The 17,909-nt window shown below is 34.5% G+C and overlaps 1 protein-coding gene across 26 annotated transcripts in view; it reads left to right on the top strand.

Moving 5' to 3' along the window:
• ERC2 (ELKS/RAB6-interacting/CAST family member 2) overlaps positions 1 to 17,909 on the top strand; it is a 360,031-nt gene that overhangs the window by 8,146 nt on the left and 333,976 nt on the right. For 21 of the 26 annotated variants that reach the window (XM_085516429.1, XM_085516432.1, XM_085516423.1 and 18 more), the window contains exon 2: positions 2,998 to 3,792. In XM_085516429.1, coding sequence (XP_085372555.1) covers positions 3,136 to 3,792 — 657 coding nt within the window. In that variant the 5' untranslated portion in view covers positions 2,998 to 3,135. The remainder of the gene's footprint in view (positions 1 to 2,997; positions 3,793 to 17,909) is intronic. The other 5 variants (XM_085516445.1, XM_085516449.1, XM_085516447.1 and 2 more) reach the window with 1 other exon arrangement.

Raw genomic sequence — 17,909 nt, forward strand, 5'->3', positions numbered from 1 at the left:
CTGCATCATCTCTTAGTTCTTCTATTTTGTTGTTTTCAGTTTATATTTTGGGAGCTGTATATGATTAAATGGTTTTGGGGCAGTTTGGAAGCCACTGAGTGTATGAAATTATCAATCTGATATTTCTGCACTGAGCTGTCAGTCTGTATTATTTGGGGAGGACAGCTGTAAGGGGAAGGTTCTCCTAAAGCTTTCATCAGTATTACAAATGTTTGAGACCTTGGCTGAATGTGAGTATTGGCAAGTAGTTGTACAAAGCTATTAAGTATTTGGCTAATATCCAGACTTCCTGCTGACTTGGTGCCTCTGGCCAGAAGAGACATAGAAACTCTAATTGGGGCCTGAGCTTTCTAAGCATAAACTGCCAGGATTTTTTTATTTATTTTTAATATTACATTATCTACATTATGGCAATCACTCTGGTGCTGCTATGCCTGCCTTTGAGGACCGTATAAACAAAGTTATACTGATGCAATGTCAGAAGCTAGTTCCAAGTTGAAACATAAATTTTCAATTGAAGATAAGGAAACAGGAACCTTTTGCCATAGTTTAAACAAAATAAATAAAAAAAATCCAACCAACCCAAACCTAACAAAAATAACACAACTACCATCATCACCACCAAAAGGAAAAAGAAGGAAAAAAACAAACAAGTTTTTATGAAAAATTTTCATGAAAAATGATTTCTTTGCAGCTAAGATCTAGTTTTAGTAGTCTGCTTCCTGGGTGCAATGTCAATGCTTGGTCATATGGTGTTTTTGTCGTGGTAGTATCTGATGAGTAAAGTTTTAAGCGTTTTGTTGTCTCTTGCCCTGTGCTTCTTTACTGGTGACTTTATACAAATGGTGTTTTCCATAAAATCTGCAGTGGAATAGCTACGCTGTCTAGCACTTGCCTGTTTATAAGAACTTTCATGAGAAACTGGTGAGAATTGTGTGTGTTTTGTGGCTACATGTGGAATTGAACATCTCATCTCAGACTGCTACACTATTTAGACCTAACATCGATCATAAGGGACACGGGATGTAATAAAATATTGTGAGTTTTGAGAGGTGAATGAAGAACGAATGTCATAGTTCCATTAAAAATCTATTCTGACACCTCAAGCCTTTAACTGTAAAGATCGACTTTCCATTCTATTTTCTCTATCGTCATGATTCACAGTGTTTAGAAAGTGGGCAAAACAGCTCCTGGTCTGTTCTGAGGTTGAGTTACAGTGCACATTTTTGACAGACGTTATACAGAAAATTCTTACTTTGAACTTGGTGACATCTTTGACAAAATTCACCTTTTTTTGTGGGAAAAGTCTAGGAATACTTAATAACTGAAAAAAAATTATTGGGTTCTGTGACAATATATCAAGGAAACCATACTTCGACAAAACATATAAGTAATGCTTTTGGGAAGCACATGAAATGTGATAGATTTTACTGTAGTATAATATTAAATGCTGTTTTATATCTGTGTACATATACAGAATACTTAAAAGTCAAATAAAACAGTGTCCAAGTTTTAAGTGTTTAGATAATGTTGAATCCATGATGTTATTGTCTGCAGAATGCAGGTGATGGGATAAAGGAGAAATTTGAATGCTCTAAACCTAATTTAGAGCAGCCATCAGGAGTATAGTGACACAGGCTTTCACAGCTTTCATATATTTTGAGAATTTCCTGGCTTTTGATATACCTTTTGGTAAAGAGGTGAAAATTTGCAGGATGGCTACTAATATGTAATAATAATTGAATCAATTAAATAAAACATTTCAGCTAGACACATAACAATAATTAAACACTTTGTTGATTGTCAAATGTGATGAAAATATACAATTCATCAATATACAAAATATACAAAACAATTCTTAGAGTTAATATAAACCCTGTGGGATAACCAGAGGATCAGGTGAGAACTGGGCATGCTTCTTGTTTGCTGCCATCAGTAGAATCTGCATTAGTGTTTCATGCTGATGTTGTTCACTTGCAGGACAGATATTTTGTATCAGATATTTAGCAAATAATGTATCTATAGGTAAAGAGGATACTTTGAGGGAGTGGTTGAAGATTACTGGATTTAAATGGATCCAACCATTGCTCCTCTTCCAATTATCTGTAAAATAAATGATACCAGATTTGGTTAATGAGCACCAATTAAATTAATACAATCCATTTCATGTACAGTAATGGTACTTTGTATGAAAACAGTAAGAATATTTGATCCAAATCTATCTGTTTAAATAAGTTATGAAGATAGTTCTGTCAAAAGTAACATGACATGTATAAGGGGAAAAAAAGAAAGCTATCTGTCAGGCACTCCTTTTGTAAATGAAAACCTAGATGACTGCCATGTAACCTTTTCTTGAGAAGCTGATTAATAACAAATACTAGCAAGCCATTACTTCATTCAATAGAGAATGTATTGTAATACTGCACTGTAATAGTTTAGGAGGAAATATTCATTCAAATTAGCTTCGTTTTGTTAATTTTTCTTCCTATAGTGTTTTCAGTTGTTGAATCTGAGCTATCAGAACATTGTTTTCTTCTAAATACCTCTTTATGTATTTATATATGTATCTATATAAAATAACTTCCTTGTTTTAAGCAGCCTTTTGAAAATGGAATACTTGTTTTTAGTAGTCCATACTGCCAACAGCAGTTATTGTGTTCTCCTTTATGTAATTCTTTCTGGTCAGTCGCTTAAGTCTAATATCATTCCACTTACCTGCTGAAATGCTTTTTTGGTTCCATAATGCAACATAAAGCTTGTTACAGTAAGTCAAAATATGAGGATATTTTTTACAAGAAAGAAATGAGCATTTTTTCCCTCTTGTTTAAAAATGCTTTTTAATCTGTCATCCCAAATACAGAATGTATTATACAGCTTAATTTCAGAGTAGTTGCTTAAGTAGTTAACCTATATGCTCTGAACTTTCTTCACTGTGAAATTATTTTCTAAGACAAAAGGGAAAACTTTCTTATTTTGTTATATCTTTGTCGTTCACAGGTATCTGAATCAGAAGGATTTTTGCCTACTGGAAGAATGCAGTGAAACTGCCAATATTTCTAGCTGGGATTATAAATTTAATACTCAACTTTAGTCTTACTAGTTTCTTACTAAACAGTACCTCAAAGTAGAAGAAAGATGTACGGAAGTGCAAGAACAATCAGCAACTTAGAAGGAAGTCCCTCCAGGTCTCCTCGTTTGCCAAGATCTCCTCGCCTGGGCCATAGGCGAACAAGTAGTGGAGGAGGAGGAGGAACAGGTAAGACGTTATCAATGGAGAACATCCAGTCCCTTAATGCAGCCTATGCAACATCTGGACCAATGTATCTGAGTGACCATGAAGGTGTAGCTTCTACTACTTTCCCAAAGGGCACAATGACTCTTGGAAGGGCTACAAATCGAGCTGTGTATGGTGGTCGAGTCACAGCTATGGGAAGCAGTCCTAATATTGCTTCAGCTGGACTGTCCCACACAGATGTCCTTTCTTACACTGATCAACATGGAGGTCTGACCACATCTTCACACCATCATCACCATCAGGTTCCTTCTATGCTGAGACAGGTTAGAGATAGTACTATGTTAGACCTGCAGGCTCAGCTTAAGGAACTACAGAGGGAGAATGATCTTCTCAGAAAAGAACTAGACATTAAAGACAGCAAGTTGGGATCCTCCATGAATAGCATCAAAACTTTCTGGAGTCCTGAATTAAAGAAAGAAAGAGTGTTGAGGAAGGAAGAAGCAGCCAGAATGTCAGTTCTTAAAGAGCAAATGAGAGTTTCGCATGAAGAAAATCAGGTAAGTAGTTCTGAAAGTTTCTTTCTGTTAATTCACAATTAAGTACTTGATATTTTACTTACAATATTGGATCAGATTTGACAATAACAAGATTTTATGTTCTGTGTGCATTTGGCTGCTAAGCAGTAGAAAAGGACTTAGAATCTAAATGCAGCTTACAGTTTCCTTTGTGCAGCTTTTATTTATTTATTGCATTATAGCCAAAGGGAGCCATCATTTGTCACCACAGTACTATGTACTTTTTGTTTTTTCAAGACTATTTTTTTTTGGTAACTGTCTAAGGACACTTTGCAACATTTTCTGAAGAGGTGAATGAACCGTTTATCTAAAAGTATAAACAAACACCAAGAAGCATATTTTGTATGAACTGTATAGGGATTTAGCTCTCTAGATTTTATCTTATTTTTTAAAGTTAAAAGAAGGTGTGATTTCAAATTCCCAAATGAAATCTTTAAGATTCTTCATGTTACAGAATAAAGTTGAAGTGGTATTTTCAGCTGTGCTTCAGAGATCTGTCTTAGAAAAAGTCTGTCTTGTAAATATGTACTTCAAATACTTCTATTTGCAACACAATAATCTTTTCCCAAAACTATAAAAATGTTAAAGCTGTATTGTCATACTTCATGAGACTATTTTACTTCACAAAATTATATAAAACAGTGGCATTGAGTAGATAAAAAATTACCATATTTCTTTCTCCACATACTTCTTGGCTGCTGGTCTTATTTAAAATTGCTCCCTTTCAGACCATCTGTTAACTTTCCCCAGACAAAAACACAATCCTGTGTTTCTATCACTTCCAGATTCCCAATCTAAACTTCTTCACTGGCTGGCAGACAGCAGCAACTGATTTTTTTCATATACTTCTCTGAGCTTATGATTATCATTACTTACCAAACTTTTCAACTTTTAGTTACGTGACATGCTGTGGAACTAACAAATTTCATCCTGAATGATAGCAATCAGGGTCTTGATCAGGAATTCTATAAGTGAACAAATGTATTTTCTTGTATAAGTAGAATGTTTAGACTGATAGTACAAGGTAATGAATTTATAATGGATGAACTAGGATGCTGCTAGAGCAGGTATTATAAGCATATTTGTTGGAGGTTCTTTCAGAAGCTTTGCTGATTAACCTTTCTAATCTTGAAAGCTGAGTCAATACCATACGAAAGGCCTTGCAGAAGTCCAGGTAGATGACGCAATATACTGATGCCTTCACTCTACCATAGAAGGCCACCAGGTTAGTGAGGCATGATCTGATCTTGATGACTCCGTGTTGGCTGTCACAGATCTTCTTCTTGAGTGTGCCCTAACATAGCTTTCAGGAGGATCTGTTCCATGGTATTTCCATGAACAGAAGTGAGGCTCACTGACATGAAGTTTTCTGGATCTTTCTACATTTCATAAAGATGGAAGTGGTGTTTTCCTTTTTCTGGTCAGTGGGAACTTCATGTGACAGCCACAACTTCTGAATATGGCACCCCTCGGGCTTTTCCAGACAGGAGAATGTTAGAATGTGTGGTAGTGGAAGGACATGCAAAACTGGGTGACACAAAACATATCAACAGAATTAATTCCTAAGATTGTTTCTTGAGTATCCAAAATCCCCCCCAAAACTTATCCCTTTTACTTGGCTGGTTCTTTTATCATGAATTAATTTTTATCAGTTAACATGCTGTTTTTATGACTTTTTAAAAACTGAATTAGATTTACTATGCTGTCATTTAAATAAACTATATGCTGAGTTGCATAAAATAATGGCCCCTATCCCAGCTTATAAATGTCTTTGTTTAATACTATGAAATTAATACAAATTTGAGTCACTGCACACAGTGGACAGTGGCTATTTTTCTTTTGTGATGTGTTTATATGATGATGTTGGATATAAATGGTGAGTTTGATCCTTTTTATTTTATTGCTTTACAGAAAAACAGGTAATGTTAAAATGTTTAATGTTTTCTTTGAAAGCATATTATAAATTTTGATTTTCCTTTGAAGTTTAATTCCTGCCCTGATACTGCAGGAGTTTTAATTAGTGAGAGGAGAAAGGACAAAAAGGATACTTAACAGTTCCTCTGAGAGACGCATAGGTTTGAATACAGAATTATTCCTTGAAGTAATTTTTATGCATCTGTAGCAGTATTAATAACTCATTGATGCTTAAGAGAGCTGATAAAATATATGAATTTAATCAGCAGATAAGGGAGTGAATATTCATAAATCAGAGTTGTGAGTCAATAATATTTTTCATGCTCTTCATTTTTAATTTGTGACAAGTATTTAAGTAGAAAACTAAAAGAAAATATGCTAAAACATTTCGAAATGTTTCCATTCTTTGTATTAAACTGTATTCGTAGTAAAACCTTTGCCAGACTAGCATATGTTATCTAATAAAAATGATAAACCATACTTACTTTGCTTTCTGATGCATGGCATGTTGTACAAAGGAAACTTGTCATTAACCTGCATTGTAAAAGAAGAGACAGAGACAGTAAATGATATATTCTATTTCACTACTACAATATAGTATTTGTGACCCATGGAAGTATGCTTTAAGCTATTTTTAAATTCAATGTTTTCCACATGTTCATTTGTTTTATTTTCTGTTTGTCACTGTACTGTTGTCTCCTGCTTTCTTCATATTATTTTCAATACTTCTCTGTTAAGAGATACATGCATGCTTGCAGACTTCAATTTCATTTTGGATGTTATCATCATTCTTTCTTCATTTAAAGTAATTTACCCTGATGGCAATTTAGGTAAGTGCAAAATACTTCCACTTCTTATTTTTAAACAAGAAAAGATACTTAAGTGTTTGTGTAATAGATTAAACAGTAATGAGTGAGTGAAACTGTACCTGAAGATGGAAGACATAGTGAAATGGAAGGATGTAGTGGTGTGGGTTTTTTTGAGTATGAACACTGAAAAAAGGTTTTGTCATCTATGTGTGCATGTGGGGAGAAGAGTTCAAACAGCAGGACTATTCTGATGATGAATGAAGATATGTACTTGGGAAGTACTGAGCAAAATAAAGAATATGAATGTGCCCAACAGGTGTGTGTGTGTGAGTGCTTGTTTACTGTTGACTGAAGCCTTTTGGTGGTGTTCTGCTTTAGAAAACAATGCATATATATAATGAGCTAGAAAGCAGGACTCTGTGATTCTGTGACTCATTAGTGTGGGATTTGTAGCACATTGAAATGGTCTTTTGAAAGGAATACTAAGTTATATTTTTTTTGTTACTAATCATATTAGAAATGAAGTTTTTGAAAAGCGATTTAAACTTACAAGGCTATGAGTAAAATACCTGCTTTAGTCATCTGGGTTGCCTTTTTGCTGACTTTAAAAATGTGCAAAATGTAACTCGTTGTCAATTGTACTGGTGCCATCATTTTTCTCATTCCAATTACGTGTTTACATCTTAGAAAGTGTCAAATAATAATTGTTGGTAAGTTTTTCTTTATGAAGAAGTATAAGCAAAGCTAATCATGTTTTAAGGACGGGTAGACTGACCATATGAAGGAAACAGACCTTTATTAAAAGGTGTTCAAAAATGTGGAGTTCTGTATAACTCAGGACTCATCGGCTTTGAACATACTTGTATCATAAGTTATCACATCTAGTGTCTGGTGCTACGAAGAGAGTTGCTACTCCTAAATGTGTTTTTTATTATTATTATTTTTGTACTTTAATGATGATGATCATCTGCTGCTGAATTTGGTGATTTCATACTGTTAAATTTCCACTGCAACTTCAGACAAATACTGTGTTCTATGTCCCCCATTGTGATGTGTTTCCAAGTATGGTTCTGATTAATAATCAGAATTATATTAATACTGTGTGGGTTCAGATTCTGATTTTATCTGCTATTTGCTTCGTACAATGTATCTAACACAGTAGAGACAATACTATTATGAGCTTTTCTGGTGCCATAGAGTTGAGCTGTAGAAAGTGATTAGTTTCAGGGTATGACTTGCTACTTGCATTTATTTCAAGAACATCTGGCAGTTGAGCTGGCAAAAACAACAACAATAAAACATTCAGAACCCCTGTGTGTATTTTACAGGAGATAACTTTTGCTCAAAGGGTATTGCCTGCAGTGGGAACAAATAACTTCTGAATTCAGTAATTTTGCAATATTTGGCCTGTAGGATGGGGAAGTTGTATTTACATTTCATATTTTAAATTTCCCTAGGCATCTACCACAATCTAGTTATTATTCTTACTCTTGGCATTTGAAGATGATATACAAAGCTAACAAAACACATGTGAAAAGAAGGCAGTCAGTTTCATCTGAAGTGCTCTTTGAACCCTCAAGGGGTTCATAAATGATGTTTTTGCCAAAAGGAAACTCCTGAGGCAAATCAGTGTAAATGTTTCAGTGTTAGAGATTCAAAGAGCATGGAGGTCTTGTAAGGTAATCTCTATTTCAATTCCATCTACAGCTGAATGAATGTGAGGTCTCTAGCACATCACTTTTCTGTCCAAGAAAAGCAAAGGTCAGCAAAAACTAGAGAGAAAACAACACACATTAAGATCATTTCAGATGAGCTAAAGCAAGCCTTGAAATTATGCCTGTTTTTTGCTCAGACCTAAGATTTCCATTTAATCAACTACTGTATCAATCACATAGAGTACAATTTTAATTACAGAATCTCTTTGAATCAAAGAAAAGAGCATAGAAAGAAGCAGGGGATTCTTTAATTTAAAACATGATTAGAATTTAAAAAGAATTACATACTATGCATAAGTAGTTCCTATGCATTTAAGTCACCTTCGGACTGATGTTGCAAGCAAAGCCCTTTCACTTTGTAGGTAGAAAAACTGAAAGAATATTCTTTCTTAGTGAGAATAGTCTCTCTTAGTGAGATCTCTTTCCTCTGTGTGATATTTATTCCAGATAGCTAATAATTACCACTGAAGCAAAATGCTGTTAACTGAACTATTTAAAGAATATCTAAACATCATGGTGTTGTATTTCTGCTTGATACAACTGAAGGCAGTGATGAAATACTGGCTTGCTGTTTAAACTATACTTGTTATACTTAAAATATTACGTCAACAAGTGTATGATACAAAACCAAATGGCTTAAGTAGAAGTACATACATAATTGTGTGTATCTTTCTATTTACAAATTATACTGATAATTCTACATTCCTTCCCTTTGTCAAAAGTTTCTTTTGTACTCTTGTAAAATGCCCTTTTGGACCAAATTTATTTTAATTTATATCAACGTTTATTTTGTATTTATAATAAATGTATTTATTTCCTAAATTCTCAGTTTATTTGAAATGCAACAGTATAACTGTATAACTTAGTGAATAACATAGTAGTTTCATTATATTAGACTTCTGTCTTCAAATTTACCAGCAGAGTTAAGTAAGGGAGGAGGGAACTTTAGAGAAGAAAGCACAAAAGTTGCTTAAGAAAGCATTCTTTAATCCTGTTTAGGCAGTTTATTCCCTGAAGAGGCAAAAAGCTGTCAGAATGAGAATTTGAACAGTTAGATGAGAATACTCATGATGGGCTTTCCCACTTGACTGCCCTGCATTTATGACTGACTTCAGAACTGTAAAATGAGCAAACAGTGCGAGTTTATCAAAGTCCAAGACAATTCCACATAGTATTTTATGTAGAATCACTTCAGATTAATAATTCCCAAATACAAATAATCTCTCCTGATTGACTTGCATGTTATTGAAACGATTTAGTTTCTTTTTTCTGCCACTTTTCTAGTGGTTTCATTTGCTTCAGCAGTCTGCTTAAGTGGAATAGTTCCGAGAAATGAGTTAACAATTCTTAGTTTATAATTGTAGTTTATGCTTTTCTTTAGACTGAATGATGCAAGAAACTAAAAGACCTTAGAAACTTAGAAATATTCACTAAAAAATAATAGTATGTTTCAGTTCTTTGTTCAAAGATCTTTAATTTAGCTGCTGCTCTTCTGAACATTTTAAGAAATGAATGATTTAGATAATCTGTTTTTCTGAGAACTGTGCTGGTTGAATTCCAGAAACAAACTGTGTACAGTAGCTAAAGAAATTCATGTTGTGTTATTCATGGGCAGCTGGAAGTGATCACTGAATAAACAGGATTTTTTTTAAAAATTTTTATTTGTTCTTAGCCTTTTGGATCTACTGTGAATCTTGAAGTTCAGAAACTGTATTGTCAAAACTTTCATAGCTTTCAAGCATATGAATTTCATTCCTCTATTGCTTTTGAATATGGATCTCTGCCATCAACTCGCTTATGTGGTTTCATCGATCACAGAAGTATTTTCATACTTTGGAGACCTAGGCGTTGATTTTTATTTTATTTATTTATTTTCTGTAGTATGAAATACCATATCAGCTTCCCATCAGCTCAAGACATGATTTCCCACTATTTTAGTTGTGTGACTTCTTGCTGTGCCATAAGGGATTTCATGATTAAACATCAGTAATATTGAACTAGAATATGACCTTTCAAACTACTCTGAATTTTGCAAAACAAATACTCACATTAATCTTTTACTAATGTTATCTCATATTTAAAAGTTCAAAATTTAACTCCTGATGGTCATTAATTCACTAAAATATAAACCAGAAGTTTTCATATCAGTAGAACATTCGTACCTTACTTGATGTAGCTGATTTCTTACTGTTTGTTTCATTTCCATTTTTTTCCGAAATACATCACTGCTCTGGAATCATTCTGTAGGGTAACTCAGTGCCTTCAGAATGAACCTCTGAAATGATACACTTTCAAGATCAGTCCAGAGTTGAGTTCAAGACTTTGTGCACTTGGTAGTGAACCCAACCCACACTTTATTTTGCTTTAATGACCATTAATAGCAGTTCTGAAACAGTAATAAAATTGAGGAAAAATTTGGGCCATCTGGTTGAGGAAAAATGGAAATGGAGACAAACAATACAGCTGCTACTCTTGCAGGGAACAGCATGCACATAGGCAGAAAGATTCCATTGAAGAATCACAATAATCAGAATTACAGTAACAGGGGATTCACAGGTAAGGAAGTTTGACTATTACCCAAATATCTACACATCAGAAATAATATGCCCTAGTTGGCACTGTAGCTCTAGTCTAAATATTCTAAACAGTGATTTCAATCTGGGTGTCATTTTACCTGCTTTGTTTTACTCTTCTGGCTAGACTGTGGATGCGTTGCTGGATTCTGTGCTTGATAAGCTATGCCTGCCACTTTCTCAGGTTATTGTTTAAATCTAATTAGCCAGACTGACTTAGAACAGATGTGGTTTTACCCTGAGTTGTGGGCTCTCCCTTTTCTTTGATTTGAGCACAGAACAGATGAACATATATATAAAAGATGAATATATATATATACACTCACGTATATATATTTAAGGCACCCAGCAATTTTCTATATGTTTTATTCTTTAATGTACATAGAATACGTAATCAGTACCTGTATAGAGACTAGGAATTCCCTTTCTACTGTCAGCAAGATAACTGTAATAAATTAGTCATACTTGTTTTTGTTATATCCTTTCTTATCTATGAATTTTGTGTTCTTGCTTGCACAGTGGTAAAGCTTACTTGTCTTTCATCAAAAGTGTTTTGGATATCTCAAATTTCCCTTTAGAATCTTTGTTAATGAATAACCCCATAAAATAATTTCAGTGTTTTCTTCAATATCGTAAAGGAATTGTCTTTGCCAGCAACATAGAATTATACCTGTTCTCTCAAGAATCGTTACAGAATATCATGTTACACTATCTAGCATCAGATAGTTATAAGTCAGATTTTAGCTGGAATTCTTAACCATATGATTTTGATTAAACTGAAAAAAGCATCTTGAACCATTTCATGCTTAAAGCCTGTTGGTTAAGCAGTAAAGGCATCCCTGTAAAATGTGAGTATCTTCACGTGTAATGGAGTCATTTTTAGGAGCTCCTTAATCTTAGACTTAGACTTTTTCTCTTTCCTGAAGAGTTTCTCTCCCCTGTATTTTGCTCCTTTTTTTTTTTTTTTTTTTTTGGTCAGAAGTAATTAAAAACCGCAATATACCTTTGTGCATGTTTTCCTAGGAGGTTTTAGTAGGGCAGCAGTGCTCAGCTACAAAGTATCTGCAATGCCTCTTTTTCCAATCATCACAAGATCAAGTTTGTACCCACAAACCTCCAGTTTGCATAGCTGGAGGAAGCCAGTGTGGATAGATATCCACTAGGATATCTAGTCAACAATGTAAGCATGTGAATGGGTGCAACTTAAGATATTAGCTAATAAATAGCAACTAGAGCAATTATGTAAAGTAAGCATCATTGGAAACTTTTTCCATAAGTGAGGTACTGTTACCCTCTTTACTGCCTTCTCTTTAAGCATTGAAATCTAACAGGTTTAAGAAAAACAAACCGAAAGTGAGAAGAGCAGGCCAGCAGTTGATAGGAACGTTTTATTTCGATGTTTAAAATCTTAATGAAAGCTATTATTATTTGATCACCTGTCTAGCTACAGCTGAGCATAACTTGCTTTCCTCAATAATAAGTTCCAAAATATGTCAATCAATACACAAAGGATCTGCAATAGCTTCTGGTTTTGCATATTGGATGTCTTTTCACATTCCTTGCAGTGTATCTGTCCCTTGTGGTGAGTTGCTGCATTTTGTACGTTATGTAAAAAATACATTAATGAAGTACGAGTGGGATATAATTTTTTGCAATGAAAAGAATCAAAATAATAAGTTATGTCTTCTGACACTTATCAGAATATCACAGAGATACAGAGGCAGTTTTCAGATGCCTCTTAGCTGAAAGCCAGTTTTACATTTGTTCTTTTGTCTCTCAGGTATCTCTGCTCTTTGCTTCCATTAAATGGTTTGCTGCCTTTGGCAGTTCCAGTCATCTTTGTGAGACTAAAAACATCTCGTCTCACAAAAGTGCTTTTGAGGACTGACCAATGCGTTGTTGGGAGTCTTTTATTATTATTTTTTTTCATTCCTCTCTTCAGTCTTGTGTAACATAGCTCTTCTTCTATGCTGAAACCTGTTTTGAGTTAGTACGTCTGGTTTTATTGAAGCATTTAAGGTTTCCAGTTTTTTTTTGTGTAAAAAGGAGGAAAGAGTTTTAAGTTTTTAAAGAAAATACAGATCTTTGTTCTCTGGAACCAAGAAAGCATCCAAAGTTGTATCCACCATGTGAAATGGACAGAACATCCAAATTCATCTCTCCTAGGAAAGAGCTGTGAGCACTCTGGGACAGCTGAGACATGGGATATGCAATCAGGCTTGTGACTTCTTATGATCAATGGACAATTTATTTGCAATTATACTTGTCAATTATAGCAATATCAGATGAAGTTTATTATGGATATAATGGTGTATAATCTGATACAAATTGTATAAAGTGTATCTTGAGGTTAAGAAATAATGTAGTCCCAAATTCTTCTTTGAACCTTTACGTTTAGAAGCAGCTGATAAAGTCTGTGGAATATGTTAAATCTGAGTTAAGTGATGTTCGTAATGACAAATTAAATTTCTGTTTCTATTTATCTGAAGCAGTTATCTATATTATGCTATTAGTTTATAAAACAAAGAGTAAAACTGGACACAAACCGTATCTGATGTTTTCATCAAACAGTAATTTAAGGGATTTTTCTCAATATTTTAATACTGGGTGATTTTTGAGAAAACTGAATTCATGAACTAAAGCAAAATCCATTATCTTTAAGATTTAAACATTCTTGCATTTTATTTTCCAGTCACTAATTTAATGGAGATAAAAAAAAAAGTGTTTGAAATGACTTTCTTATTAGTACAACCTTCTACCTGTACACACAGAACTATGAAGTTTTGTACATATGAAGAATAAATGAATGTGATAAATTTAAAACATGGGGGGAAAAAAGTCAATATATTCCTATATGGTGCATTCATGAGTAGTGTAAGTGGAGAACATCAAACTGCTTCTGAAGTTTAATTGAACAGTTATTTAAGAAAAAAAAAAAAAATAGCCCAAACTTACAGGGGAAGTAAACTTTATTCATCAACAATTGAAAGAGGAACTTCTCGTCATACTTTCTCAAAGAGTTTGAAATTGCAAAATATTTTTAGAAGCTGAGGCTTTAAAACCTACTGTTTGTTTTGCCACTGGGGCAAAAGAATAATTAGGAATTAAAAAGGAGGAAAAATATAGTTATAAGAGGGAACAACCAGAATTATTCTTGCTGGATCTGATAAAACTCAGAGATGTTAACCCCAGATAGAACAAGGGTTACAGTGTGGGTACAGCACCACTTTCTGGCCTTAGAACACCTTCTGGGAAAACTGGTGAGAGCTTGTGGATGAAAACAGTCTTGATCCCAAATGCCTCACTGGTGCTTTCAAAGAGATGCCAAATTACCTGGATTAATACCAACCTCAGCTGTACTGGAAACACAAGGAAACTGTGTTGACCTGAGGGGAATATTAATTAGCAGTAGCACACCTACCGTTCTGTCTGGAGTACTTAATTGTGTTAGCCCAGATGGGAACAGTGATTCATAAAACAGAATTTAATGACTGTATAAGAAGGATGGTTGTGAATATGTACATAAATTAATCCCTGGAGTAATTTCTCTGTAACATGAAATGGGGAGTATTTCTGCAGGTTTAGCTTCATCTCACATACTAATTAAGCATTTTTTTTTTTTTAATATATAAAAAAGCAGGGCGTTATGCATTTTATTTTTTATTTTTTTTTCTTTAATACATGACTGACTTCTTGTACTAAAGCAGTATTATTCTTTCAAACATTTCATTAGGTAGAAATAGAGATGTGTATTTGATAGGTTGATTCTTGTGGTCCCAGCTAGTTTCTGTTGGGTGAGGTCACATCTACCATTAAGAAATCTTATCACCCAAATTTCTGTTACCTTTCAGCTGCCAAAAGCACTGCACTGCTGGAGCACATGCAGGCTTAGCTGCTTTTGTTGCTGTCTCTCATCGCTGAGGACAGTGGTGTTGGCAGAGGCCCTACGTAGGCAGAGCTTGCAGCTGCTGACACTGCGGTGTCACTGGAGTGTGCCCAAGCTGGCGTTTTGCTAGAGGCTTAATGTCGGGCTGGGGCTTGTGACATTTGTGAAGGTGATCTCAGTGAAGGGAAACAGCAATGGATTTTGCCTGTTTCATTCTGAGTTATCTTGGCTATTGTGGAAGCATGGCAAAGTGGAGTCTTTATGTAATTGGCAGCATGTAATCTATCTGTAATGCAAGAAATATTAAGTGAGAATTTTGAATGATTACCTACTGTTAAAAATTATTATAACATGATTTTAGAAATATTTACTTTTAGAATTTAAGTAAGCAATAAATTAGTTTCATTAGGAATACTGTGCTGTATTAGATGCATACTCATAACTGATTGTATGATATCCTGTGACTACTATACCATCATTTGTATGCATTGAAGTTTGATGATGTAAATGCATTACTTGGATGAGTAAGAATATCTGTTAGGATTGAGTGAATGTACATTCTGAGGTGACAGCTATGGATCATGAATATTTGTGAAGATACAAATACATTCTAATTAACAATAGGAGGTTTCTTGGGAGTTTCTAATAAGCTTTCCTCACTGTTGCTTGCAACTTGGTAAAGGAAAAAATGAGGCTAATAGCAGGCAGTGAGGGAATGACTGAGTACATCTGGAATGTTACGGTGTAAAGAGGTAAGGGGTGTAGGAAAGATGAAAGCTCTAGTTTGTTTCTTGAACTGTGCTGTCTTCTAATCACATAACGCTACTGTTAGCATGAGCAATGTGTTTTCATTTTTTTTTAAATTTAGGCTTTTTTTTGAGATACAAAGTATGTTCTTTTTAAAATTAGTTTCTGAAAGCTTATACTTAATTCTTTGTAGGGGAATTGTGAAAAATGCCTCAGGAAACAGATCAGATCTTTTTAGTTAGTGAATGTGTGCTGTAAAATTCTTTCAAGTTCTTCCAAACTTCCATCCTAAAGCAAAAAATGTTTGAAAAAAATGGATATCTGCAATGCATACTCTTAAACACTTAAGCTTTTATAGTCATGAAACTATAGCAGTGTGGAAACCTGGAGGAAAAGGACTTCTAGGTGATTGTATGTTTGGTTGAGCCTTGTCCATTTGCTCGTATTAACAAAGAATGACCAAATCCTCCTGTTATCAGTATGGATTAAACCCTTACAGAAAATTATCCATGTGAGACCTGTATTTTTACTGAAGTTTTTTTTATAGATTTGTTTCTAAAAGCTTTTCCATTGACATTCTTTTATTGTGGCATTCTGAATCATCCTATAGAAACGACTTTGTAGGAATGTGTTTTCTTTTTTAAGGTGTATAAATACTTTTTTTTTTTTTTTTTTTCCTCCTTTTATATATACATGTAAAGAAATTTCCATTCAGCAAGCAAGTGCATTGATATTTTTGAATTAGTATATGGGAAACTACTTTGATATCTTTGTTTAGTGCCAGGGGCATATCTGGAAAGTTTATTCTTTGTCAACAGTCCAATTCATAAAGTAGTCCAGTGAAACCGTATGTTTTAGTTCTGTCCAAATATGAAGTATGTTATATGGTATCATGGCAATGCTGTATCTACTGAATCAATGAATCAGTTGAACAAAAAATCTTTTTCTCTAAATATTACTATATTATCTCATTAGGTCTAAAGGCCTATTTCTGGTGGATATGCAGAGAGAAAAGAGAAGAAACATTAAGGCTCTCTCAGATGTTAGAAATGCATTTGCTAATTAATTTATTGTGTTTGGAGCCTGTTGTAAAATGTGTTTAATAATGAATAGGCCCAGAGGAAGATATTCAGACTCTGTAATGGTGAGGTAGACAGAGAGTGACAAAATTGAAAGAAGAAAATTTTCAGCTTCCGGTGCCAATTTCCAGTCTACTCCATCTTATTACCTTCAGTCTTTCTCTTTCCACAAAAGCTTCCATCAGTTTCACAAAGAAATGAAAACGATTGAAGACTTGCAGTTAGAATTGGCATTCCAGCAGTAGCACTGTATTTATTTAATATTCATTTATGTAACAAAGTAATACATTTGCCAATCAGTGCTCTATTGTGATATAGAACTCATAGCAAAAGGCAGCTGCTGCCTATGAAGTATTCAGATTTCCTGGACAGACTGGGGAAAAGATTCTTTTGGTAAGTTTAAGGTTTTTTTTTTTTTTTCTTTTAATATTTAGTGCTTTGTTTTTTATGTGATGGCAACATCAACTTCCTGCATCAGATTTACAAAAGACTGTTATGGATTGCTTTTTCTGTCTTCTGCTCAGTCTGTTCTTTATTCTATGAGTACATAGCCATAAAAGGTTGGTGTCTCCTTTATAGTTATGCTCCAACTTATTTCTTTATCTTGATTATTTATTCACTTGCCTTGTTTTAGCTCTGTAGCAGAAGGGCTAAGTTGTGGCTTAGCATGGGGTCGGCCTCTTCTATCATGTAACTAGTGATAGGACTAGAGGGAATGGCTTCAAGTTGCAGTAGGGGAGATTCAGGTTGGATGTTAGGAAATACTACTCTGCAAGAGTGGTCAGGCAATGAAACGGGTTGACCAGGGAGGTGCAGGAGTCACTGACCCTGGAAGAATTCAAGGAATATTCATATGTTGATTTAAAGGACATGTTTGGGTTAGAACCATTTGTGATAGGTGGACAGTTGGACTGGATGATCATGTGGGTATTTTCCAACCTTGCTGATTCTATGATTCTATGAAATAGTGATTGAGAACCTGGTGGGAAGGATTACCCAACCTAGTGGAGTTCAGGTACATACAATGCAATGGAACCTGAGTAACTGGAAGGGGTGAAGTGAGGATCCACCCCTTCCCAGACCTCCTTTAAGGGTTGGCAGTGGAAGCAAGGGTATCTCACTTGCTATCTGGCCTTCTAAAGCTAAGCAGCTTCTTTCTTTTTATTTCTGTGCCCACTGCTGTTACACTTGGGCAAGTTCTCACTTGCTGCAGCCTGGGACCTTGCTGCTTCGATGTCATGGCTATGCTCTCCATCACGTTACAACCAACCATCTTTCTCCCCAGTTATATCTTTTTTTATGAATTTCTAGGTCAGACTGTTTTACAGACCTGTCGTTATTTCCCCTAGGCTTGTTATTGGTGACCTCTTTTTATA

This window comes from Coturnix japonica, chromosome 15 (assembly GCF_054131305.1).
Source record: "Coturnix japonica strain WE chromosome 15, WE-NBRP24, whole genome shotgun sequence".
In the NCBI taxonomy this organism is placed as follows: Eukaryota; Metazoa; Chordata; class Aves; order Galliformes; family Phasianidae; genus Coturnix; species Coturnix japonica.